Source organism: Dreissena polymorpha, chromosome 5, assembly GCF_020536995.1.
Source record: "Dreissena polymorpha isolate Duluth1 chromosome 5, UMN_Dpol_1.0, whole genome shotgun sequence".
Classification (NCBI taxonomy): Eukaryota; Metazoa; Mollusca; class Bivalvia; order Myida; family Dreissenidae; genus Dreissena; species Dreissena polymorpha.
In genome coordinates this window covers 5,355,697-5,383,387 of record NC_068359.1, presented here as the reverse complement: position 1 = coordinate 5,383,387, position 27,691 = coordinate 5,355,697, and the positions used below count along the sequence as shown (strand labels likewise).

General features: G+C 35.2%; 1 protein-coding gene across 1 annotated transcript in view; it reads right to left on the bottom strand.

Moving 5' to 3' along the window:
* Positions 1–27,378, bottom strand: part of LOC127882341 (protein Wnt-5a-like) — a 46,261-nt gene extending 18,883 nt beyond the window's left edge. Inside the window, exons 1-3 of the mRNA XM_052430917.1 lie at positions 26,740–27,378; positions 12,332–12,597; positions 1,491–1,783 (exon numbers count right to left, since the gene is read on the bottom strand). Coding sequence (XP_052286877.1) covers positions 1,491–1,783; positions 12,332–12,597; positions 26,740–26,831 — 651 coding nt within the window. The 5' untranslated portion in view covers positions 26,832–27,378. The remainder of the gene's footprint in view (positions 1–1,490; positions 1,784–12,331; positions 12,598–26,739) is intronic.
* Positions 27,379–27,691: the final 313 nt, after the last annotated feature.

The following is a 27,691-nucleotide window of genomic DNA, read 5'->3' as shown; positions in this document are numbered from 1 at the left end:
CGGTTTGATTAATATGGTTGGTAATGCAATTGGAGCGGTAAACGTTCGTTGAGAAGTGCATTTCAATAGCATATAATCACAAAAGATTGTCTCGTGACAAAAACTGAAGTTGTTAATCGCAAACTTAAACTAAATAAATGATTCATATGCTACACTTACGTCACGTTTGAACATGTTATTCTGTATAGATTTGAAGAAAATTCGTACGCTTGGATATGAATTAGCACGAGCCCGCGACGTACAAACTGGGCCTATAGAGCTTTGAAGTAAATTATTGCGCAGGGATATGCATTTGGCATACGGTCGCGCGCCCTTGGACCCCTAACATGTGTGCTCGTTTATTTTCAGAGAAAACTCCTATCGTATGATATACAACAAGTAATTACAGAACAAGCTTGGGCTCTTCAGGTCAAGATTAATAGTTCATATCCCTATTACGGAATATATTTTTATAAAGACCTCGATTTAATTAGATTGCCTAAAATAATTGCTGCCAAACACATATAACCTTTCGCGGGGATTTGTTTAACATTTTTCAAAATTAAATTCTAAAGAATGTCATGCATTTCAAAGTTAAAAGGAATGTATGTATTATATTCAAACAATCAAAATAACACTCCGGGCTAAGATCAATATTAAAAATATATGTTAGTTCTTAGATTGTCATCTATCAAAATTGTATCAAAATAAAAAATAAAAAAGTGTTTGTAACGCTTTCCAACGATTCTTAGCAAAAACAGGTATAACCGAGATTCTGTCAAATCTACGAAACAGAATTACAAGCCCGCGTGGTGTTATGGTTGTGAGAAAGCTTGAACGTCTTGAGGTCTCGGGTTTGATCCCCAGGGTAAGCACATTTGTTTAATTTGAACCGTGTATATATAATTATTTAAAACTAATCCAAATACGTGCATAACAGTCTTGTAAGTAAACTGATTGAATTGATTTTTTTTTCAAAAAATACGAACATGTGTGACTTAAACAACGAATATTGGTTGAACTTAATATGGTACTTATTAAATAAATATAACGACGAACAAATCGGTTGATATTGGTAAATTGAAATTCTTGCAAACTTTTTATCATACCCGTAAAAAATATCAAAAGAAGATCTTGATTTATACACTTAGATGTCTTGGAGGGATATTCGGTAGATATATTTAACATGCCTAGTAAGCGTATCGTTTGTTTACAAGTGCAACGAGTTTTTACAACATTTGAGAAATTCCTGACGAAAAAATTGGGACATAACTTTCCAATGACGTGGTGTGAAGTGAATTGTTCCATAACTTCAATATTGAGTGCAATGACAGCAATTTATGTAAACATATACTTCACGTATTTAAAAATAACTTATACTATTGACTGGTAAATCGTTTCAACATTTCTATAGCAATCATTACAACTGTTTAGCCCTCGATATGTTTAAAAGAAAAAAATATCTCATGGACCCACAATTTTCAGTACCCATTTGACGTGAGACCACTTACCCTTCTTCCTGCCTCGTTATTATGCAAGTTCATCATCATCCTCGCGAGCTCCTTAGAAAAGCGTGGATGGTTCTTCTCTTTCTCTCTCATGTCAACAAAGGCCTTGGCGTACTGGTAGCCATGCTCGATGTTGTCCCCACACCCGCCCCAGATGAAGTCCCTGTTGAGATCCTTTGGCCGCATGGCGGTGCTGCAGCCGCAAATGGACAGCTCCCCCTCGCGACATGCACGGCTCAGCGCGTGCACCACGCCCGCGGCGGAAATAGCGTGCGTGAATGCCGCCTCCCGACTCGCTGGAAGAAGAAACACGGAAATACTTAATGCTTTTGTAAAACTTTGTTTATGTATGGTAAATGATAATTTATTTCAATTTATTTTTGTGTTTGTAAAACTGAAATAAACATCAAATAGAAAGCCCCAGCTTGAATCAACGGAAGAATTTTCATTTTAACAAAACAGTAGTACGACTGACAACATATGTGTTTTGGAAACTTTTTAAAATGCTGCTTAAGTGTGTTTTTCTCCCAGCCTTTTAATATATTAAAATAATTCTCCTGTTAATTTTGTGTATTGGCTGTAAAAAAGTATTAATCATAACACTTGGACATTTAAGTATCCCATTTTTGTCAGATTGTCGATGAATCGCGAAAATCAACAGGTGTATATTGATGCTGGCAAGATAAAGAAGAATGTCTAATTTGCCTCCGCCACCCTTAATGTTATGCTAGTGGTGTATTAAATCTAAAGATTCATCGCTAGACGGGAATCAGATAAATCGCCACTGTGACACTATGATTGATGATAAAATATGTTCATTTAATTGAAACTTTTACTCTCCTTTTTCAATCCTTGGTGAAATCCGAATACCTGATCTAACATAGATACAGCCATTATTGTATTCATTTTTTTTTTCACATATATTGAAAAGGCGAATACATTATAACTCATAATAAACTTGGTTATATTACGCAACATTTTGCTTTTATGAGACGGATACTACTTGAAGACACTTGTATTTAAATGAAATAATACGAGAAGCTTAGTATATATATATTTTTTAATTAATAGCAAAGTCGATATTAATAAATAAAATTAATATCATATCTATCTGTTAGCGCAATTGCTTCCACGAAAACATAAACAAACTTATTCTAAAGAACTTAAATTAAAACTGGTTATTCAATTGTTTGCAAAGGAAATGGAATTGCAGAAAACCGCAGAAAGCTGCACTTGAGAAATCAATTAATCTCAGGCTCCGTTCACATAAATATTAATCAGAGGAATCGTTGTTGAGGCAACATACTATTAGAATATAATTAGCATAATTAAGGTTTGGTATTTTTTAAAGCTCCGTTACCGGGTATTTGTGATTATTGTTTCCAGATAGGCCTTCATTTCCACAGGCCAAGCCTGGAAGAAGTATGTTTGAGTATTTGCACCGTCTTGATGCCTGTATTATACTTTATTTCCACAGACCAAGCCTGGAAGAAGTATGTTTGAGTATTTGCACCGTCTTGATGCCTGTATTATATCACCGTTCTGTTCTCGGTTGAAGCAATGAGTAATGGTCGTTAATTAAAATCAGAATGCGAACAGCATAATTGCAATGGCATACTGCACGCATATATTAGTAAAAAGGCAATTAGTGCACAGTACACTGGGTGCCGTCGGATGTCGGTAACGTATATCTGGTATAAAAAAACGAAATAGAGAGCACATTGGCTTATACTATTTTGAATGTGTTGACAATGTGTAACCTTTAACAAAAAAAAACCGGAAAAGATAAGGATTGTTTCAAAAGTACCCCCATCGTCCGTTATGATTTTGAAGTCAATTTGGTATCCCAACGACCATTTACCGGTAAATACAACTACTAACGACATGCTAAATTGTACAGCCTCTAGGATCACATAAGTTAAATAAAAATAATCAAAATACACCACAAACCATACACATAACACAAATATATTGCGGGACGTATGTTTGGCTATTGTAATCGGTGTTATTTATCTCCGACTGAAAGCTATACAATAATACCGTATAAGTGTCAAACCTGGGTGTCACATTGATGGACAAACATGGCCGACTTTTTGCAGCTACAGTGACGCCGGTCAAGCTTAAAATTTCACGAGATTTTTGTTCAAAATTAGCCTTCTCTACGGCTAATCAGCTTGAGCTGACCAAGAGATGACCAACGCTGACCAAGAGATGACCAACGCTGACCTTCTCATAAAAGCCATTAAAAATCCAAGTATGTTAGATTTGGGAGTTCTTAAAGTTTTGAAATAAAATTTTACTACATTGTTTTTAACCCATTTATGCCTAGTGGGCTCTCCCATCCTTCTAAATTGGATCAATTTATTTCCAAAATTAGGGATGTCTAGTATATTTATTTCTATATTTAGAATCTTTCTTACAGCAATTCGTTTAAGGCAAACAGCGTAGACCCTGATTAGACGCCGCATCATGCGGCGTCTCATCTGGCTCTACGCTGTTTGCCAAGGCCTTTTTTCTAGACGCTTTGCATAAATGGGTTAAGATTTATAGCGGACCATTTGGCGGCATTTAAGAAAACCGGAAAATTCGTCAATTTAACACTTAGTTGATAGTTTCTTGCAATATTACATTTTAACAACAGTACTAATACCTTCATGTGAAGACTTTGCATGTTGTACAAATGTTATAACGTAACATGTAATGCGTCTAACCCTACAATAGATCGCATAAATTTATCTTGTACAGCATATGCAATTACCGATGAATGATACGGGACGTCATAATGTATGCACACATATATCTAAGAAATTGTCTGATTTGACACAAGTCAAAGCGAACGGTGTCAAACACATAATCATTTCATTCAATGACAATCTCTGTGCGATGAACATCACAAAAAAAGTGAGAAATCACACGCGATTCGGACAGTCAAACATGGTCGGTTGTCAGTCGCTAATGCAATAACAATGTCACCTTTCAATTAAGTAGTTTGGCAACATCAATTTGTATGATTTATGCAGTGATTTTTTTCTGGAATGCAGAGATGACACCATTCTGAAATGTGTCCGTGTCTCGATCAGCAGAACTAAATGGAGTCGTAAATATCGACATAAAACTCGCAGTTTTTGCCTGTATCGAGAGGTTAATCTTGATGGAGTTGTTGGTATGCTGTCTACGTATAATTCAGGTTGGCAGGGAGGACTTCAACAGTCATAACGGCTGACATTTTAAATATACGGGTTGTTTCTATACTGACTACGCTTTAGACGCGTTATTTTTTTATGAATAAAGAATGTTATACTTATAATCATTATAATATATCAAAGATAATTATCTTGAATTATGTTAATTAAAAAAACACATAGCTATCAACAGATCACATGCGATGAAAAAAGTAAATTGCATTTTCCATCATTTGGTGTAATGTGATTTGCTTTAAAGTACAGACGCATACATAATGGCTCGGTAATTGACGAAATTAACAATATAGACTTGTGAATATTTATAGCGCTATACAATGGCCTTAAATAACAAAATAAAATAGGGTTTTATGACAACATATATGTTTTGTGAGTTAGCGAAATAGAATAGTTTATCGTTATACTTCGTCTGTGATCCGTTTCTTTTTACAGAGGGATCTGTAAATCACAAAGTCAACCTGAAACTTTAACACATAATATAATAACTCGCGTTATTTATTAGTTCAAGCAATAAATTTTAGATATGCTGCCAGAAATAATAATTGTAGATCGTTTGCTAAGTTCGAATTTATTACAAATATGAATGGAGTTGATAAAGAGAATTACATGTAACATATAATCTCAACAAACAGAGTATACGGGTGGTCATAAACACAACAAGAAACACGGTTGCATTATGTGAGTTATGATGTTTTTAAGTTTCAATCATGTCTAATTATGGTTGATTCAACACATCTGTTAGCCTGTGGTACGGATCTACATACTTTTCAACTTGAACATTGATTGTCTTGAATACTAACTGCGGGTAAGGCTGGCTTCTTTCAAAGTGTTAGAATTTGTTATGAACATGTTATGTTCATTTCGTGTTTTTGCACTTTTTATTATTATTATTATTGTTATTATTATTAATAGTATTATTATCAGTATGATGATGATGATGATTATTATTATTATTATTATTATTATTATTATTATTATTATTATTTATTATTATTATTATTATTATTATTATTATTATTATTATTATTAATTGTCTTGAATACTAACTGCGGGTAAGGCTGGCTTCTTTCAAAGTGTTAGAATTTGTTATGAACATGTTATGTTCATTTCGTGTTTTTGCACTTTTTATTATTATTATTATTGTTATTATTATTAATAGTATTATTATCAGTATGATGATGATGATGATTATTATTATTATTATTATTATTATTATTATTATTATTATTATTATTTATTATTATTATTATTATTATTATTATTATTATTATTATTATTAATTATTATTATTATTATTAAAACTATTATGAGTATTCTAATATTACCATAATCTTTATTTAACATGTTATTTGCCTTAAGTGTTTCGTGCTAGAATATTCGTCAACTATTGTCAAAAGATTTTTATGTCATATCTAATCTCTAAAATGATATGCATTATGCTTCATTACTGCATAAAATCACCACCAGTCACGAAAACACATGGAAAATGTGTCTAATACATTTAGAAAGCGGCGTCCCCGGTATTGCAATGATCAGCAATTTATTATTTGCGCTGGAAAGTAGCCGCGACGTGCATCCATCACTAGCTCGCATCACACAATATATACTCATGGCATCATCAAATGTGTCTCGACAATGCACATTGCAAAGGGCTACCTCTTGTGATATACTCAAAATGTCGACCGTATCTTAATTTTGTTTCACCTAATATTTCAGATATCAACTCCAATCACTAGTGTTTTGTGGTTATGCATGTCATGAAATGTTGAGTAACAAGCATCGTTGATAACAAGACATGTCTTCATTTTATTTATCAACTTCATGCTAAAGCAGCAGTAACAGAATCCACCCCGTTCCATGGCAAATGCTTGTATCCAACAGTGCGTATTTTTACAAAGCACATGTTGGCCTAAATTAAACGCGGGTAGAGACAATCCTTTATGGTTCTTTTTCTGTCAGCATGAATGTGCAAGATGATTGTTTGCATAATTTAAATGTAATGATAGTCACAGCAATACAAGCGTAGCATGGAGCTAACGGTTCACCACAATCTGACTATGTAAATTATCATATGAGAATCTTAAATCGTTTATGCATTATAGGGTGCGTTTTATCAGAAAATTCAATGGGAAATCTGTTAGAGAACAATGAAATCTCCAACCATCAATAGAAGATCACAAGAACAGTGATTAACACGTAACCTGGGATTGACAAATATATGTCTTATTTGGTAATCGAGTAGTTGGGGGAGGAGGGTCTTTCATGTGGTTGGCGACAAACGAGGAGATCGGGACCGCAAATGTTTCAGCCGCAGAAACATCAATGAAAGAGACACCAGAAACACACACGAGCGTACGGGTGCAGTAAATACTTTATCATTCAACAGCTGGTATATGCATATTGAATTGCCCGCATTATGTACGATAATTTATAACGATACAGCCTTTATCATTAAAGAGTTATGGGCAAGAAAGCATTGGTAGAATGCGGAGTTTTGTTATATACAAATTGCAACCTATATTGAGACAAGCGATGAAAAATATTCTCGGGACAAACACTATTTTGTATTTATTTATATTAAGTATTTTGACAAATATGTTTTTAAGAAGAAAATAGTACATTAACCATTCAAGGAAGTGTTCCATGCGATGTAAACCAATTGATTAATTGAGGACATTCAATGTCCAAACTTATCCAATAATTTACAAGGCGTTGACAATACGGACGTGCAAATCCTTGTCTACAAAAAGAAGGCTTTACGTTATTAAAAAGCGCGCATTTCGGTACCAATTCCATCGTGGATTTCGAGCTAATGAAACATATTACAACCGCGTGTGAAATCATATATTTAATCAAAAGACAAACACGTGTTTGTTTGGAGAGCTTGGTGACATACATTTCTGTGGTAATAGTTGAATGATAACAAATGACGCCATGCGTTATGAATGCCATTACAAAATTGTTAGCACAGATTCAATCAAAAGCTATTAAAACATACCTAGTTCCACGTGGTATCGAAATTACCTTAATATGCACATAATTACACGTGCTAATCGTGAAAATCAAGATCCAACAAAGTTGATACTGATAAGGAGGTATTCGTCCAACAAGTATATGATACTAAGGCATACACGCCTCAATCTGGTGATTCTGTAAAATGTTAATTCTTTATCAATATCTGATGAACAATTTCATTTAAGATGTAAATACGACCATACGTTTAAACTATGTATTGGAAGAAATACTGATATCGTATTTGATAATTCGTTTATCTTTATTAGAAACTATTCGCTTATTCGTTGACCTTAGATTAAACTTTATATTTTGCATAATTAACCCATTTATGCCTAGTGGACTCTCCCATCCTTCTAAATTGGACGAATTTATTTCCAAAATTAGGGATGTCTAGTATATTTATTTATATATATAGAATATTTCTTACAGAAATTCCTGTAAGCAAACAGCGCGGACCCCGATCTCATCTGGGTCTACGCTGTTTGCAAAGGCCTTTTTTCTAGATGCTACGCATGAATGGGGTTAATATGGTAGTTCTATATAAATCATTATTAGGTCAGAAATTAATAAAGCGTTAAATCTGCGCATGTGTAGTGGTGAAATTCAGAACGCCTTTCGGATATGAGTGCTCATCTGAAGAAAAAACAAGTTCTGATTTAAACCTTAGACTCGCTTTGGAGAAATTCCACATGCAACCTAGCACTCAACATTAACACATTTTCATAAAAAAGTTAAATGCTGCTGTAATGATCGAGTAAATAAATGCATTTTGTTATAAAACTGCAAGACGCCATCAGCACTGATATTTTGCCTATGAGAACTAAACACCAAAAGTACCTATCAAAATGAAACCGCGGTGTTGTTAAATAGGTTTTAGACAAAACTCGGTTCGATAAACTTTGATTGCTGTTATAAAACCCAGTTTTAAGCGTTTCGTTAGACAGCTACGGCCATGGTGATTGACTTATCAGCATTATGCCAGTCTTTCATAACGACTTCTACGAATGCCTCTTAAGAAAGGGTATATAAAAATCTGAAATATCCTCCGAGATACGGAGTGTAAAGTGCCTCGCAGCTTCTTTTGTTGTAATATAAGTGTTCTGACATCTTTTATAGGTTTGCCAATCCGTTGATGATGGTTCTTTTCAATGTTAGCTACATTGTAGGCAGATGATAAAGTACTTCTTTTGTCTGTTTTAATCAACAATAACTAACGATATTTCGACATTTACCATCAAAGGTAGACATAATGTAAACTAATGAATAAATCCTCTAGAAAATTATTTGCAGAAATATACATATGAAGGTAACTTAAGTGAATAAAGTATCTATATAAATGAAAATAAGGTCAGGAATGAAATCTGTTGAAACATGTTATGATACTAGTAATACAGGTCGGCCTGGCACGTAATAACCTATCTGATTGGGACTGTGTTTTCAGAATGTGCAAGTTTTCAACTGTATTTATCATGTGACATGGCCTATAAACAGCGCTATGGTTAACAAAAAGCATCAATATTAAAGATTAAGTTATATCAACAGTTAAATTCATATACGAAGCATTGTCAAGTGGTGATATTTCGAAAAATTTCATTCAGTCAAATGCCGGATCGCTTATACGTAGCAAAGCTGGGTGTATTTTCAAAGAGTTTGTTCGTGGAGTATGATACAAACAATTTATATTAATATTGGCACGAGGTGTGAAAATCAAATGTCTGCAAATAACAGAAGCATCTCATAGTTGATAAAGCAGCAACAATCGCCAGCCGCCTGAATAAACGAAGGCAACGAAAAGAAAGGTGCGCATAACTGTTGTGTGTAAAAAACACGTGTTCGCTGTTAAACGATTTCGTTTTGATTAATGATGAAAGTAAGCATAAAGACTTCAGCGTGCTGTGCTAGAAGCGAAATTCCTTTAAATCGTGGTTTCTTAAGTTTCCGAAGGTAAGTATTTGCTGTGAAGGACCATTATTGCCTCAAGAGTCTCTTAGGTTACGATGATAAACTCTACAAAAACAATTAAGAAGCGAAGAGCAATTGTTTTATGGTTAATTAACATTTGCGGGTGTTTGGAGATTAAGAATTTAGAATCGTCACAGAACGTGGTTAAGTATCAATTTTGCCTAATGGTTTGGAATCCTAGCTGAAATCAAACGCAATAACAATTGAGTGGTTGGTATTATGAAGAGGTTTAAAGCATTTTATCACCAGAATATCATAAGAAAATGGCTCGTTCCGACATTCTTATGACGAAAAGAAACATTTGAAGTAAATGATGTGCTGTATTTACTGATACTTGTCGTTTTTTGTACCAGGTGGTTGTAACTGAACAGTTGCAAATTCTATTATTTCAGGTTAGAATTCATGAAGTATTTTTGTTGCAATAAAACTTTTGCTTATAAATATACAAGATTGAAGATGATAAATGTATAAAATGTTGGTAAATGCATCAAATGAGGATATATGTATAACATTTTGAAAATGTATCAAATGATGATAAATGTATCGACCGAATATTTTATGATTAACCTTATTCTGATAGTAGAATTGTCATCCCGTGTCCTTTGTTTTTACAACATTACATTAACATTGTATTAGAGCTATTTTTTATTCGTAACAAAAATAAACACAATAATAACAAATACATGTACGGATGTATCATCAAATGTTTTACGATTTAAATTTAATTTAAATGCCACGGCGGAAAAGTGATTCAATGATTGATGCGTGCCTTCTAAAGCTTATAATTTTGTTTCGTCATTTCAGATAAAAAGAATGTTTCCTAAACGTGCATCATTTATTTACTCAAGGTTTCATTCAGCTTGGTGTAATGATAATTGTGGACGCGGCCAATGTGTTTCCCTGTTATCAAAATGGTCGCAGGTTTCTACGACGATGAATATGCATTTACCGACTAAGGTTAACTAAATCACCGCTAGTGTAAGCCAATGTGTCATTATCGTTGCTACTAACTGATAAAAGAGCTTTAATTTACCATGCACACGTAATAGATTTTTAACGAGTTTTAAATTAACCGACCCTCATCAGACAAGAAATTTGGCAAAACGACTGCGGACACCTTATCAGAAACGAATATTTTAAAAGCCTTAATTTATCCATATGTAAAGATCGTATCAACCGAGTTTACAAATTGCGGTGTTAATGACTTATGTCTTGATAACAAAACACTTCATTCATTCGACCAGTACAAACAGTTTATCATGGAAAGAAATCGCAGATCTTGAAAATACGTGGACTCGATGAAATAAACGCAATATACACATACATTACTCAAAACCAACACCGTACTTTTGGAAATAAACATTTTTTTGTTTTCATAACTCATAGTTTCCATTCAAACGAAAATATGTTTAGGTGAAAATAAGAAACTCAAAGGAAATTACCTCACTCAACGATGTAAACAGCGTTTGATATGGTGTTTAATGAGTAAGTTATGACGATGTAGACCATCTTTGATAAGTGGACAGTGAATAAAAGCTCACGTAAAAGGGTCTTCGCAAACATATTTGACAAAAATACTAAACGAACTTCTTGGAATGTTTAACGCATACGCGTGAATACCCGGACACATTTTACACAGTTCTTACATTGAGACTGCAAGTATATGTTGCTATATTGCCTTCAGCCGAGCAAAGAGTGTGCTTTCTGATGCGCCTCATTAACAATAAGGAACCGATGGGAATCGTTAACTGAAGTGTTGGTGGACTAAATACCGCAAATCATTGGGGTTACGGCAGGTTACACGGATACTGATCTGGAAGTAACCCCGTGTGGGTACAAAGATGACAAGATATATCAGTTATCCATGTCAGTGTCATTAGACATTAGACATCCCATTGTTGAGGTGTCAAAGTTGTGTCAAATCTGTGAAATTTATTACCTTTGCACGAGCGTTCTGATTTTGAAAATACTGTTCATGTGGACCCATGTATCTCGTTAGCAAAATTATTCACATTGACAGTTTAATGCTGACACGATGACTAAACACGGACAGAAAGGTTTACATAGATTATTGAAACAGTAATATCAATATATTACCTGTTTTCATTAACTGTTCATGATATTTTAAACTTTTATTACATTTTATTAATAAATGTTTATTCCATGTTATGATAAACACCACTTTTTAAAGAAATCTTTTGTAAAATCGTCGATAGATTTGTTTCGGAAAAGGCGATCAACATTTGTATGTTAGAGTAGAGTAGGCATAAACATATTGACAATGGTGTTCCCTTAAAGTTTGCATACATATGGTAAACTGCTACATCCTTTAAAATTATTTTTTAAATTTCTCTAGCACCTAGAGCCCGACGTCAAGATTAAGCTCATGTGCGGACGGTACATCTACGCAACCGCTCGTCAAATTGTGCACTATGACAGGGCACGAAACACACTGCGTGGCTCAATTGGAAACCTCAACCCTAGTGCCAATAGAAATGTTTTATTCTACCTACGACAATATTATAAAAGAGGACTGCAATGTACAATGATGTACATAAACCTATCTTTTCCATTATTAATATGAACTTTTAAATGATATACAAGTGTCGCTTGACATTTTATAGGTTCGTAATTCATCGGTTAAACATGGCAATATTTGATACTCACGAATTTGAAGAACTGGTCCGAACACCGACGAATCCCCCTGAATGGTTGAGCAATTCCACCGCCGGAAGCGGAACTGGTACTGACACTCCTTGATCGCCATCTGGGCCCCGGCTCCTATGGGCGGCATATGGTCGTAGTACATCTTACACATTTTCTGCTGGGCCAAGGATAGGCCTTTTAGCTGATCACACATCGTGTTCGTACCCACAATGTAGATCTTGTTGTTCTGAAGGACATCCAAGCCGGTTCCGGCCATGCCCAAGCTCCTGTAACAGTTTGTTATAAGGTGGTAGTTGGTATATTTCATTTTAAATACTCACATGTATACAATCTTTGAACGTTTTGCATGGGGATCATTTCTTATACAAATTGCAGGCATTTACTCATGAAATAATCTACGTGTATTATGAAAGCAACAAAACACAAACATTCCAAAAGCAGAAAAAATTATTTAAATAAACACTCTAAAGAATAGGACCAGGGTGAACACAAATCTTACGGTATGTTCATGTTAGAAAATGTACCAGTACTCAACGTATCACAACAAAATATGCGATCAGTTTTCCATAGCTAAACAATATTTTTTTGACATACAATTAAATTGATTGTATTAAAAAAAACAATACATACAATCTTGTGATGCTTAATCATAGCATCTAATGTAAGAGATCTTAAGATTTTTATTCCAACTTTGATAGAAATAACAAAGCAAATATTTCATCGTTCAAACGAATATTTAACTCATTACCTATTGCTTTGCTTGATAAAATGGTCTCAATCATGAAGGTTGATATTGGACTGTGCTTATATGTAAACAATTTAAAATGATTTTTTCCGCGTTTATTTATATTTATTGAAGAGAAAATATTATGTGACCAACGGCAATAGCTCCCTTTACAAAATGAACACGATTAAATGCAATGAAAATATTTGATGTACGCTATAAAATTGTTCAGACAAAATTCATAAGTGAAAACCCTTACAAGTTAAATACGCAAACAAAAGCATCTTATTACTATCTATAGATTCTCCCAAACATACGTTAAGATTTTAGATGTGTTTCATCAAACTGGAAAAATATGACTCGATTTAATGATATCAACTCCGTAATTTTAGTTAACGCATTGCTGGCAATAAAAGTAAATTGCTGATACAGAATAATTCATGATCACTATGATACACATCATATAGAAATTAATTATTCTTTATTACATGAATGGATAATGACATTTAATACACCATCAGCAAATAAATATCCAATAATTCATTCACTGCCTCTTAAGCAATGTGTGTCCATAACACCTGATAGTATGGTCCTTGGCGGGTATATAAATGTTTTATGTGCTTAACATCTGAACTTAAATTTAATTAATAAAGACTTAACAAAATAGTCAAATGAAGCACATCGCATGTTTTCAACTGAGTGTCTACCCAAAAAATGAGCCGCATCATACGAAAATAAATCTGCAGACTGGAAAGGAGCTACGCTGTCCGTCATTAAAGCACGCATGGTTTCGTGGTCAAATATGCTTACTGGATTGCAGATGCGCAGGCTTGACTGACGGTACACTGGCCGCAGCAGGCATGCAACCATTTTCGAATGGAGCAGGTCAAAAATCGTATTCATGAACAGTCTGTATAATTCTTTTGGATATTTCAGGTTTGGAGCTCCGTAAAAAAAACGGTTAAAAATTCCGAAGCTTTGCAAACTTATAATGCTTCGCGTTGCCCGGTCAAGGGCGTAACCCAAGTTTTATTCTTTATTATCAGTGCCTTTGGTATGTTTGTTGATGTCCTCTGTCTGGTGATTTTGTGCTGTGTAAGACAGTTTGGTAATTGGTTTCTTGCTACCAATGCTAAGATTTCTCTCCTCCTTTTGATGCATATTAAGCGTCAACGTGTTTGTATTTGTTTACATATGAATGTATTGTATACCAAATTTCCACAATGCACGACTTCAATTTATGATTTAAAATAGTTTTATACTCATAGAAACATTTTATCTCTCTCGAAAACGCATCTAATGTGGTTTGATTCATTTATGAAAGAAACGATACAGGTGCATTTAACCATAATTTAATCAACAGTTAAGTTTCTAAATACTGTACGCATGCTAAATGTTTTATCTTTTTAGAAATCGATTATACAAAACCTATAAGGTTTTAATGTACTCGATTAATATTTTCTATTCTAACTAAATTGAGTAATTATTAAGTTTATTATCTCCGGTTCACTTCATTTCATCATTCAAACGCATCGTTTGTATAATCCAACAAACGTAAATGTAAATTCTTACAATTATACACATGTTAACAATGAACATATAGATGTATGAAGTAGAGAAAAGATCATCTTTGATAATAACCCCATCTTAAATGAAAGGTAACATTACAGGTTTTGAAACAGATAAAAATCAATTAAGATAACGCAAAGAGATATTTGTCAAGCGCAAATACCCAAAGTGTTTTGTATCAATTGAAGCACCTGTAGATTGTCAAACCATGTTAAGTTTAAATGTATAAAATAAGAGGAGACTGCATTATATTTGCACATAAAAGATCAATTCTTAGGGTTAAGTTTCAACCATATGTGTGTGGGGATACACAAAACAAAGAATACATCTCACATTTGTATTGAAATTTACATTTTTTGTCTTATTGATGTTTTTTTCTCTAAAGAATTTACATGCACTTGAGAACAAACACACATAATTTATTTCTACTTAGCAAACCACGAATCTTTGTTTTTAAGAACATTTATAGCGTAGTAATTCATTATACTTAATGACCATGGGCAAAAAATAAACCTTGTTCGAATAGAACACCTAATGTGATCATTTGATGAATTCTTAGGTAATTCTTAGTGGGTAGGACTAGCATAAAATTACGTGTGACACAAGTACAGATTTAACTTTTATAACATACCTTCTGTGCTATGTGGAAGCATTTGGGCAATAACTGTCTTGTAGGTTTTTGTTTTGCTATTTCTAAGAAAACAACAATTTCCAGTACTTATTTACTGCAAACGTATTGACAATTAATGATTAATAATAACGCTCATAACTCGAGAACAAACGAAATTGCTCGAAGGCCTTCGTCGCAATAAAACGTATTCGCATACATCAACAGATATTTATGCCTTATTGATCAACAATAACCACAGCAATTAAACCGTGTATTAAGAAATACTTATTTTTTCACGAAATATTTTGTGTATTTAAAAAATCCTGTGCGAGATCGGATAATCCAGCCGCATTCATCCCCAGGAAAGCGCATCTGTGTCGGCAGTAGGTAGTCATGAAGCAATTGCTTGAAGCAATCTTCCAACCATCAGTAATTTATGGGTTTTTCATAGACATATATTGTTCTGCCTTGTGTATGGCTTATTCATATCCCGTGAGTCTTGGCTCTCAAATAACAGCGCATTCTTTAAAGTCGACTACGAATTCATCAAGAATTCGCTTCCGCAATTACTTAGCTACCCTTTTCCATTTCTTTAACAATAAATATGCATGATTCCACGAATTTGCATCGAGCTTGATCTTAAAACATGGCCTTGCTATGGGAAAACGGGTCTTAATGCATATGAGTAAAGTGTCGCCCCAGATTAGTTTGTGCAACCAGCACAGGCTAATAATGGACCACATTTTTCGAGACTTCCTTTAAACGAAAAAAGTGCAGAAAGCATCTTCCCTGATTGTAAAATGCTGACTACACAGGCTAATCTTGTACGTCACTTAATGTACATGTATTAAGCCCGGTTTTCCTAGATCGATGATAATATTTGGGCATGTTCATATTGCTGATATTCGAATGTACGGTTGAGTCGTGTTATGAGAAAACTAGACATAATGCATATGCGTAAATTGTCGTCCCAGATTAGCCTGTGCAATCCGCACAGGCTTATCAGGGACGACACTTTCCGCTGTTGTGACATTTTTCGTTGAAATGAAGTCTCTTCTTAGCAAAAATCCAATTAAGGCGGAAAGTGTCGTCCTTGATTAACCTGTGCACTGAGTAATCTGGGACGACACTTTACGCACATGCATTATGCCCAGTATTCTCAGAACGCGACTTAATTGTTTAGTTTACGACACCCAACAGTTTTTACAATATTCAATCCATGAATTTATACTCTGAATAAGTTATCGGTATTGGTAAATTAGCACCGAGTATCTTTCAAATAAACTAAAAAAAAATGAAAACCAATTGTAACTGTTCTACTGTGCATGCAAAGCTTGCAAATGATGCTGTTTGCTATCTTCATATTATTGCTCCTATAGCCTATATGTTATGGAGGAATGCCATAATAAGATGGTGCGCGCAACTGTTTACGGTATAATAATCATTTTACAGCCCCAGCCTTACAATTTAAGTACGATTGCGGCATTAAAATGTATTTCGGCGAGACATAAATGTCTTTATGTTCGTGTTTACCGTCTAAATTGATGGGGAGTATGTATTATGTTGTAATATATAATTCGGCAGAAGAGTGAATATTTATACATGCTTGCATGGATTCGTTATTTCGTGTGGAAATATGTGTATGTCATGATTACGTTTTAAATCAACATTTTCTTGTCACGGAATGTTTTCCATTGTTACAGATATAATCTCGATATAAAATGACTAACGATGACACTTTTAAACGCATTGTTTTGACAAACAAGGAGTGAACCATTCACAAATATTTGATGATCCACACGTCCAATGTCTCCACCAGTCCTCTAGAGTATTTTGAATGAGTGTGTTTATTTATTTAACTTGCGATCACCAAACGGCTGTGTTCGGGGCTCCTTATATTTCAGGTCAATAGCCCTGATGGCTCTGGTATGCATAAGAAACGAAACAATACACGGTCTTTTTACCGCAATTATTTAGGAGTGACATAACAGGTTGTAAATCAATCATTTATCTACCAAATCTATCAGTCATGCGCGTTTCTTAAAACTTTTTACAATCAGTTATGTAGTTATGTAGAAGTAATGAAGTGATGTTAAACCTTATACATACCTTCAAACAATTTTGAATTTATGACCGACAAGGCAGAGCCAAAATTGAATGATATTTTAATTCGGCAAGAATTACCGGTACTATGCAAGAGGATAACAGAGAATGCTATACGGGTCAAGCTATACTTAAACACCGTGTACACACTGGTGATATGTATAATATCCATCATTGTGATATAACATAAGTATTAAAAGAAGCTACATCAAAAGCTCTTCAATCATGTAAGGTAAGTTTTGTCTTTATCTCTAAGACTAGAGGAATGACACATATTTCGCTGTCTGTTTACTTAACACTTACGGTGGGTAAAACTGCCGCGTTTCGCGTACGCGTTTCTATTGTACCACGCGCAATTGAATTTGACATCTCGGAGCCACTACGGATTATTCTGATTGAATTTTGACATTTTTGAAAGTCAGAACTTAAACGCTCATTGCGAACTTCAAATATTTAGCTAGTGCATAGTTTGAATGATACGGGAAACGATTTTGTTCAGGTGTTTGAATTGTAACGGGTACGGACTACGATATTTTTTAATTGAAAGTTTCAAGTCGCTGTTAAAATCATTCAAATAGTTTGTCATTATTTCTTCACTGGTGGCTTTAACAACGTGACGAAGAGTATAATTGGAGCCAATACATGTCTGTGTCCCATAAAATGCTTTATTGCGATCCCATCAAGCGGATCTGGTTAAGTTTCAAATGCTATCGAAATTACATCTCAACATTTTCTGAAAGGGTGAAGATACCGTTTAGTTGATGAACTCGTAAACTGTGTAGTTTCTGATTAGAATTAAAGATATTTAAATGCAATATTAGCGAGATGATTGATTTATATAGACACCTTATGGCGATTATGTGTTATACGCCATAAATGATTAGGCCTACCTCTCAGACAGAGATAGCTTTGCGTCTGGCATGTTTGTGCGGGAACTGTGGGAAATTTCCAAAATGAGCCATGTTCTGTGAAAAGGGGGTTTAATGAATTGCGTAAAGTGTCGTCCCAGATTAACAATTGCAGTCCGCACAGGCTAATCAGGGACAACGCTTTTCGCTTTTAGGATATGTTTCGTTTACAGAGAGTCTGTTTTAGCAAAGAGTCAATTTGGCGGAAAGTGTCGTCCCTGATTAGCCTGTGCGGACTGTACAGGCTAATCTGGGACGACACTGTACACACATGCATTAAACCCCCTTTCTAAAGAGCACGGTCCAAATTGAGTGATAAACTTCTGATAATCGCATTAAAAATCTTAAATGATACTGTGATTTTTTATTTCACGATTAAGATATTCGGAAGTATATAAAGATATGTCACGACTTGAAACGTTATAGCTCATTGAAATCATATCATCAGAACATTGAAATCCCCACAAAAATAGTTCTTCGAACAGTCCGACTTATCATAAGATTGTGCTCAAATATGCACGAGGTCTGATAATGCTTACAAAAAGCATTCGTGAGTCTGGAATTTTGGTTATTTGGATCACAATAAGTAGCACTATGTTGCAACAGAATACATGGAGTGTAAGTAAGCCCGAAACATGTGTGTATGGACGTCCATTTTAAAGAATCTATATACGTATGCCTGTTGTAGACGCACAATCGAGTGCATACATGCGTATAATGATTATCTGAATAATAATAAAATAATAGGTTTAAACTAATGATTTGTTATCTTGCAGGGTATTCTTACAGTTAGATTAAAGGGCAGTTAGATTAAACGTGAAGCCACTTTTAAACCATGCCTTTACCAGCAAACTCCACATTTATCAATTCTGTCCACACTAAAATGGCTGTATACTTTTCTGTATATTCTTCTATAAACAATTAGATAAAACAATGTATAGTATTCTTTTTCCGCACATGTTGTTAAAGACGTTATGGTTACAAACCCATTTCTGCTCTGGTCATCACTTAGCAGCATGTTCTTTGATATGATTGGCACGTACATGGCTAGTGTTTATGTCGCATTTGTTATGTAAAAAACGCACAAATGAATGCAACACATAACTGCGCTGTTTTTCGATCAACGATCTCTGGACCGTAATTGGTCATTTCTTCTTGTATAAACATAAGGCTTTCACATAATGTTTGATACTCAAACTGCGTTCTCTGTGCTGCAACCAAGCGTTTACCCTTCTCCGGGAGCAAGTCTCGAGTCATATTATAGATCATGTACGGGAGCAGAAGGCAGCTAGGAATGGAAGCCGAGTGTTGGGATGATGAACAGTGATTAAATGTTCGGCGAGCATGAGGCCCCATAAACATTGGAAGTATCGACAGCTTGTCAATAGCCTTTTCTTGGCATTTACTTAAGTCTTGAATGGGAATCACAGACAATGGCATAAGCGTGTTGCGAGATATAGGCGTTATAGGAGTCTGGTACAATGGTTGCTTTGCCATAAGCGTTTCTTACTCGATGTCTTTACCTTCGTAAAAATGGAATCAAATGGTTATCATGTACATTGTCCATATGCCTTTACAACAAGGAGACTTGCTCACTGTCGTTTGCGTGCATACATGAGGTGTACCGGGTAGATATGTTCTTCTTTTCGTAGTTATACGCCTATACATGAACTCGATTTCCAAAAATTGCACACCTTCTATAACAATTTGCTTTCCCCAAATTAAATTCGACGAACCATGTTTAATTGACAGAACATAAGCGAAAGATAATAACTGACAGAACAACTGCTATGTTTGCTAGGCTTTCACAACACAAAGGGACGGTAGCGCTCTTTCAGCGTAACAGATACAATCTTTCATCTTCATTGATGGATAGCAGTTATGTTGCAAGCGTTTGGATATTAATAATTCACATGTAAGAACGTCATGGCCGTCTTATTTTAACGGCATGGTACCCTATGCAAGAAATACTTCCCGTGCAAGCAAATGCAGTAAGGTAATGGCATTTAAAATGCCATAAATTGTACATTTCAGCACAAGTATCGTGTTTAACTACTAACGCTGCATTTATTCGGTATAATGAATGAAAATTACAATTTAAGAACGAACATATTTCCACCGTCCCTCCATTCATGCCACCAAAAGCGTTTTCCGGTTTAATGAACAAGGACAGCCAATCACCCCTAAACATGAATTTTCTAAATTCAAAATGCCTAATCAGCCGAACTCAATCCATGTGCAAAAAGCCCAATTTAATGCAGGAAACCTGTTGTCGGGTGAAATGTCGTTATATCTCATGTGGCCGTCTGACAAGCGCCTGTCACACCGCGGTGTTCGACAAGAGCATTGCAACGCGGGAAAGCGACTTCCCCATTAACCTTTGTAATGTTATACTATTGATCCGTCGACAACGGCAGCTATGATCGTTGCTACTCATATTTAATGTAAAAATGCATACACATAACCGTTACATAAACTGTGATAGCCATAACCGAGGTTGTGTCGCCATATATTGTTTAATAATTCTCTGTGAAAGTACCAACTTTGATAACAAAGATATTTCTCTGACAGGCACAAATGTATTGTTGCAAACTCGTTTAAGTCAGCTTTGTTCATAGTCTTACAAATATTGAATCTTATATACGATCTTACAACTCATATTTTGTAAATTGAGTATAAATCAGCATTACGTTACAATTTGATAGCCGCGATAAGTTGTCCCGAATATCGCTAAATGATCTTCTGACAGTCTAACGCGATATTTCGTCGCGATTAAGCTAAATGGTTCCCTGGCAAGTCAAAAACAAGATGGTGTCAGTCGAGGCCATCGCTATCTACTCATCATCTACACTGCCCATAGATCTGCTGGCATGAAATCATTGAACTGCTAATTGATTATAATTGAACGCCCGTTTAATTATACGTCCTCGTGTTATTTCATAGATACTTTTTTACCCCCGTGGGTTCGATTTAATTTCCAATGTAGTGTCACTCACTTGTTTTAATTTATCGATACATAATCGAACTGAATTAATTGGATTAACGATATGTCTCAATCATGGACTGTTAAAACTGGTATTTACAAACGGTAGTACACATGTATGAGAAATTTAGCATCGCAATTTCCACCAAAGCATGTAGCCAGGTAATTACGACATACAATTTTATGGCACATGTATATATGGGTCGCGCTCTGGGAATACCGGGCTTAATGCAATGTGCAATCCACCCAGGTTAATCTGGGACGACACTTTCTCAATTGGCTTGATTTTCGATTAGCGCAGACTTCCTTCGAACGGAAAATGCGGAAAGTGTCATCTCATATTATCATGTGCGTAATGCCATAAATGTATGTCAGTCTGTTTATCTGTAGGTAAGTAATGCCATAAGACGAGGAACAACAAAAGGCCTAAGACACAAATTAACGAGAACATGAACATTTATTAGCACTACCTAAACACTTGTTAAACTGGATTTTTACGAACCAACTGATGGCATTTTCACAGAAACAGCTAAAACTGAACAATAACACTGTTCAGCAATCAACGCCACAATTAAAAAATAAAAAAAGAAACTCGTTGCGTTTGCAGATTTGATTGTCGTATTGTTAAAAAAACACATGATAACGTAAGGTTAAACTGAGTGCGTTCACTCTTATATAGACCGTTCCCAATAAAGACAGAGAAATCGCTCGAATGGTCTATCTATCTAGCAAACCGTTCAGTATTAAAACAATAAGAAGATAAACGTTGGTTGTGTGTTTAGGGTGAGTCCAGTAAACATGTAAGCGATGAAACATTTAAACTTCAGAGAGCTAATTAAAATTTGTAAACTCATTCCACATGACGTTAATTTACTATTTTTATTCATTGAACTACATTAGTGTACGCTAGTTGGCTGTGAAGCGAGAGAACACGCTCATTGTACGCGAAAGAATAAACCCGACAAGGTGTCACCATGATGGATGCCGGTAACAGGAACAAACAATAAACACTGTCAGTGTTATCGTTATGGTGATGAAGAAAAATGAGGTCCCAGTTCATAAATAACTATCGAACAAGCGTACGAACTTCCTGTATCTAACTAGTACTAAGAATATATGATTTTTTTATAAATTCAATGCATATATTATATTACTTGAGCAATGCGATGTAAGGTATGTTTTCGGTATTGTAAATAACAGTTATTTGCTTGCAAACACTCCTAATTATAGCTGACAGCGCAAGCGTTTTCAATATATACATAACATGGCAGCAGGGATTGTATCACTTGTATAAGAATATTATGGTTATTATAGTATACACGTTTAATTCATGCTTCATCATAATCCTTGGTATAAAATAGAATATCGATATAATAGAATTGAACACGTTGTTTTCACTGCGAATATAGGCAAGCAAACCATAATTGCATTTATGTTTGTGCATTCCTTTGCGTGGAACAGCGGAATACTAAGGGTTAATGCTAATTAAAAACAATTCGACAATATATTGAAATGTTTTCAAGAATAAAACGCCACCGAAGATTAGTTGTGTTGATCAAAGGATATAGTTTCGGTTATAAAAATCTCTTCAATTTGCGAAGACGTACATAATGCCACAATTTAACTGGCATCCAGCATGAATTTGCCGTGTACGGCTTATTTTAAGCATATGATGATTTTCAATAATTAAGAACTATAACAATTAGTGTATTGATTGATTTTAACTATATCAATCAGTCTGACTGAAAAATACATCATTTGTCGTCTTTTGTTAATGTTTGCGCACATTGAGACTAACCAACAACACGACACTCGTTATTTATGTCTTTAATATAAACACAGCAGTAAGCAGATTAAACCGGCCAACGAAAATGAGTTGTGATCATGAAATATTCAACTGAAGCGTTATTAATTAGCCAATAATTGGGTCGCGTCATCCGAAAACTGGTCATATTCAAAATGTGACCAGAGTATTCATTAAATGTTTAGCCTACGGTATATAATCAAGCCCCGATATCTATTTGAACCAAATAAAGTAAATACACAGCTACGTGTTCGTCACTACCAGGGTTTTGTCTCGCACTTTAAACAATTATAACTTTTTCCATCAATATCTTTACTATCAATATATTTTTAAAAGACAATTTAACGGTACAAGTACATGCAATTAAATATGTACTATCGTGTCCATTAAACGGTTTTCTCGCGCGTTAATGACGTCAGTGTCGCCGAGCGTTCAACACTTGCAAAATCATTTTATTTGCAACTACCCGACAACCCCTGAATGCAGACAAACTTTATAAACTATAAATGCGGTATCAAAATAAAGCTCCTGAAATTTGTTCCTTTTTATTGTTGCTGCTGCGATAGGAATCAAGATCATAAAATCTCCATCAATCGTTTCCAGGTTATAACAAAAATGTTGCGCGTGTATCAAGAAAATCGGCTTGTATACATTGTTTGGAATTAGAACCATGACTTAACGTAAGGCTATGCTTTTGAAGTGTTTACCTCTATGTATGTTTAGGCTTGTAAGATTGGCCTTTTTACATTAAGAACATATCTGCGAATGCAGTACATTATAACATAAAGTATCTACATATTTGAGCCGCGTTATGTGACAATGGGTCCTTTGTCCTTTTCGGGGAGGGGGGGGGGGGGGGGGGGTAAGCGCAAGACCAGTCAGCGCGATCGTGCAGTTTGGTCAGGAGGTAAGCTATCCACCCTAAATTCTCTCAATGTTTCGTGGTCTTATGAGCCGACAAAGTTGCCCCCGATCTGACCGCGTGGATGCACAGTCTTGTCAGGAGGTACTCTCTCCGCCTTAAAGTCACTCAAGGTTTCGTGGTCTAATGAGCTGAATAAGTTGCGCCTGATCTGACTGCGTGGATGCGAAGTTTGGTCAGGAGGTACGCTGTCCGCCCTAAAGTCACTCAAGGTTTCGTGGTCTTATGAGCCGACAGAGTTGCCCCGATCTGACCGCATGGATGCGAAGTTTGGTCAGGAGGTACACTGTCCGCCCTAAAGTCTCTCAATGTTTCGTGGTCTTATGAGATGAACCGATAGAGTTGCCCCTGATCTGACTGCGTGGATGCACAGTCTGGTCAGGAGGTACGCTGTCCGCCTTAAAGTCACTCAAGGTTTCGTGGTCTTATGAGCCGACAAAGTTGCCCCTGATCTGACCGCGTGGATGCGAAGTTTGATCAGGAGGTACGCTGTCCGCCTTAAAGTCACTCAAGGTTTCGTGGTCTAATGAGCCGACAAAGTTGCCCCTGATCTGACCGCGTGGATGCGAAGTTTGGTCAGGAGGTACGCTGTCCGCCTTAAAGTCACTCAAGGTTTCGTGGTCTTATGAGCCGACAAAGTTGCCCCTGATCTGACTGCGTGGATGCACAGTCTGGTCAGGAGGTGCGCTCTCCGCCCTAAAGTCACTCAAGGTTTCGTGGTCTAATGAGCCGACAGAGTTGCCCCCGATCTGACCGCGTTGATGCGCTGACAGGTCAGGACCTACGCTGACCACGTATCGCATTAGACCAATGTTCGCGTCACTCGCCTCATTTGGCTAGAATTTAGGCTATTGTTGGTTTGGTAATAAGACAAGTACTAGTAATTAATATAATTTAGTTGGCAATCATATACAATCCACGCTTTCGTCCCTTGGTCAAAAATGTTTAAAAAATATTATAAACTAGGCAATAAAACTTAACGCACGTTTTCTGACTAGCTCAAAAAATGTTTTTAAAAAATCTTAACGTGAAAATGGAATTAACTAGCATGATTATGTATTGCCAGCCTATATGGTAAATTACACGTTAATGGCTGTATTAAATGCATGTTATTAAAATATGTTTGACTAATAAGGGGTGAAAAAAATGTTCTCCACTTCTATTTAACACGTTAAATGACAATAACAGTCACGACGAGTTTAATGCGTTATAACTCACGTTAATATAACGTCAATCTTTTTAACCGAACGGGGCCACATACATATAGGATCTGGCACGAGTTGTCATATCATACCATATTTTATTAAACGAGTTCAGGAATTGTGTAAGTAAGCGAGCCTTTGGCGAGCTTAATAACGAATTTCCTGGACGAGTTTAATAAAATATGGTATGACATGACAACGAGTGTCAGATCTTTTTTATCACATGCTTTTAGATGAGCAAATAAAAAAAAATACGCAAACATAATGATTAATCCCGAATGTGTATTGTTTTATCCTCAGTATGCGACAGAATATACAGTTAATCGCATGCCTGAGATGACGTGATGATATATATTAAATGCACGCCCATTATAATAATAATTGTAAACTAAGTAGCATTGTCGAGATTTATTATAGCGCCGTGTCATGAGATGCAAAAAAATGAAAATATGAATGACATACTGCAGCCGGCATTTATATGCGGCATGGTTTAATGCATTTATATATATATTGCTTTACGTCTAATAAAAATTCATTGTATCCCGTTTAATATTTAGACGGACCTATAAAAGCATAGAATAAAATTTACCACACAAACAAGACGAACATTTATTAATTTTTCACACATGCATGTATTTATGTGTTACAGTAATTTGTAATTCGTTTGATATATAATCGTTATTGGTTTGTAACGTTAGTATAATGAAATGCAGCAAAATTATCGTGCGTGTGTTGTGATTGTTTTATTCCAAATAGGACACTATTTTTTTCATAATCGTGAATTCATTTAAGGTGGGCATAAGAGGTGACTACCATATATGTCTGTACAACGAAAGGATGTTGATAGAAAACATATCAGGGGGTAAGTGCATTAAATTCGCGTCACCATTGTTAAATACATATTATATACAAACGATTTAATACTTATCAGCTGATATTGGGAAAAAAAACATTTCCATTTTATGTTGCGTTAAAATTGCTTATTTGCAGATACTGTGAATAAAAAAAGCCCTTTAGATTCATAAATTTATGTGAAACTTGTGTCTTTATACGTTTGTGATTAAGTGATATCGATTACCAATTGTGAAATGATTTATGACGGTTGCGTTTTAATAATTTAAACAAGCAACAAGACTCGCCAAGGCTCATCAATAAAGACAGTAACAAATAAAATCAATTATTTGCTGTGACAGATTTTTCACTGTGTGTCACTCCAAGACATATCGAATGTATTTTTGTTGTTGCACATGCTTATGGCAATGTTTATAAAAAAAACTATCGGAAAAAAGTACGTGAAAGCTTAATGTGCGTGAAAAGTAATATGTATGAGTGTCGTCGTGGGAGTTCGTATTTCGAGTTGTACATCTTTTAAATAAGAACTTATTCAAAGTTGTATCAAATTAATATTATTTATTTACGTATTCCAATTCCGTTGAAAAAGTAAAACAAAAGAAGGAAACATCAAGTCATCAGCCTTTGCCTATTATGCTGTTTGTATTTTATAAAATGCATAATCAAATGCCTAAGTGTAAGCTATGTTAATATCTTAAAGCTAAGACAATAATAACTGTGAGGTTACTTACCACCAGATTCCATTAAATCCGACTGTCGGTGAACACAACATCCATAATATAGTCAAATTTAAAACTATACTCCAACTTGGTAATTTCTCCATTTTAACAATTATCCTTGTTTTGTGAACACACACTCAGATAACAAATCGAACACCGAACTCCTGTTTTTTCTTCGTCGACTTTTACCACTAGATTAAATGTTTAAAAAAAATGCTGTATGTAAATTCGCAACGCTAGTACTGGTTAATTAAATCCGTGAATTAAACACGGCCTTCATTTGCTTAAATTGTAATTAATTGTGCACCTTTTTTTTGCAAATATATCCATTAAACACAACACGTCGTTATAGGAAGCTCATTGTCAACGTCGAGTCAATGCTGCGTGATCTGAAACGAAAGGCGTTCACATATATCACACCATGCTTATGTCTTTTGTGAATGTTTTCTAAATGAACGCAATAAATAAATAAATCACACTACCACATTTGTCATCACTCATTTTGTTACGTACATATTTCAGAAAACTCCCGCACAATTTACTGTTATGTTTCCCTTTGTTAATCTTCGTTCGAATTTAAACTTTTATATTTTTCATTCAACGCATTAATCAAGACTCAACTGAACTGCCAAGACGAAAAAACTATATGAAGCTATGAGGCAAACGTGCCACTTTCTTAACTCATTTCTCACCATCGAGTAACAAGTACTTAAGACAAGGGAGACAATTCAATCTGGCCAACTTGATACGTCAATTTCATTGGCTGGGTAGCTTACCACGGCCTTTTTACAAATTAATACACAGGAAATCAATGCGGAGCTTTAACGCGCGAGTTTAAATACAGCGATGCATTGCGAAGAGTTCGAACGTCATGAATACACTTTAAACAGATGATGGTCATTCAATTAATTAAAAATATTCCATTAAAACGAATAGACACACGATAAAGAAAACAGGAGAATGG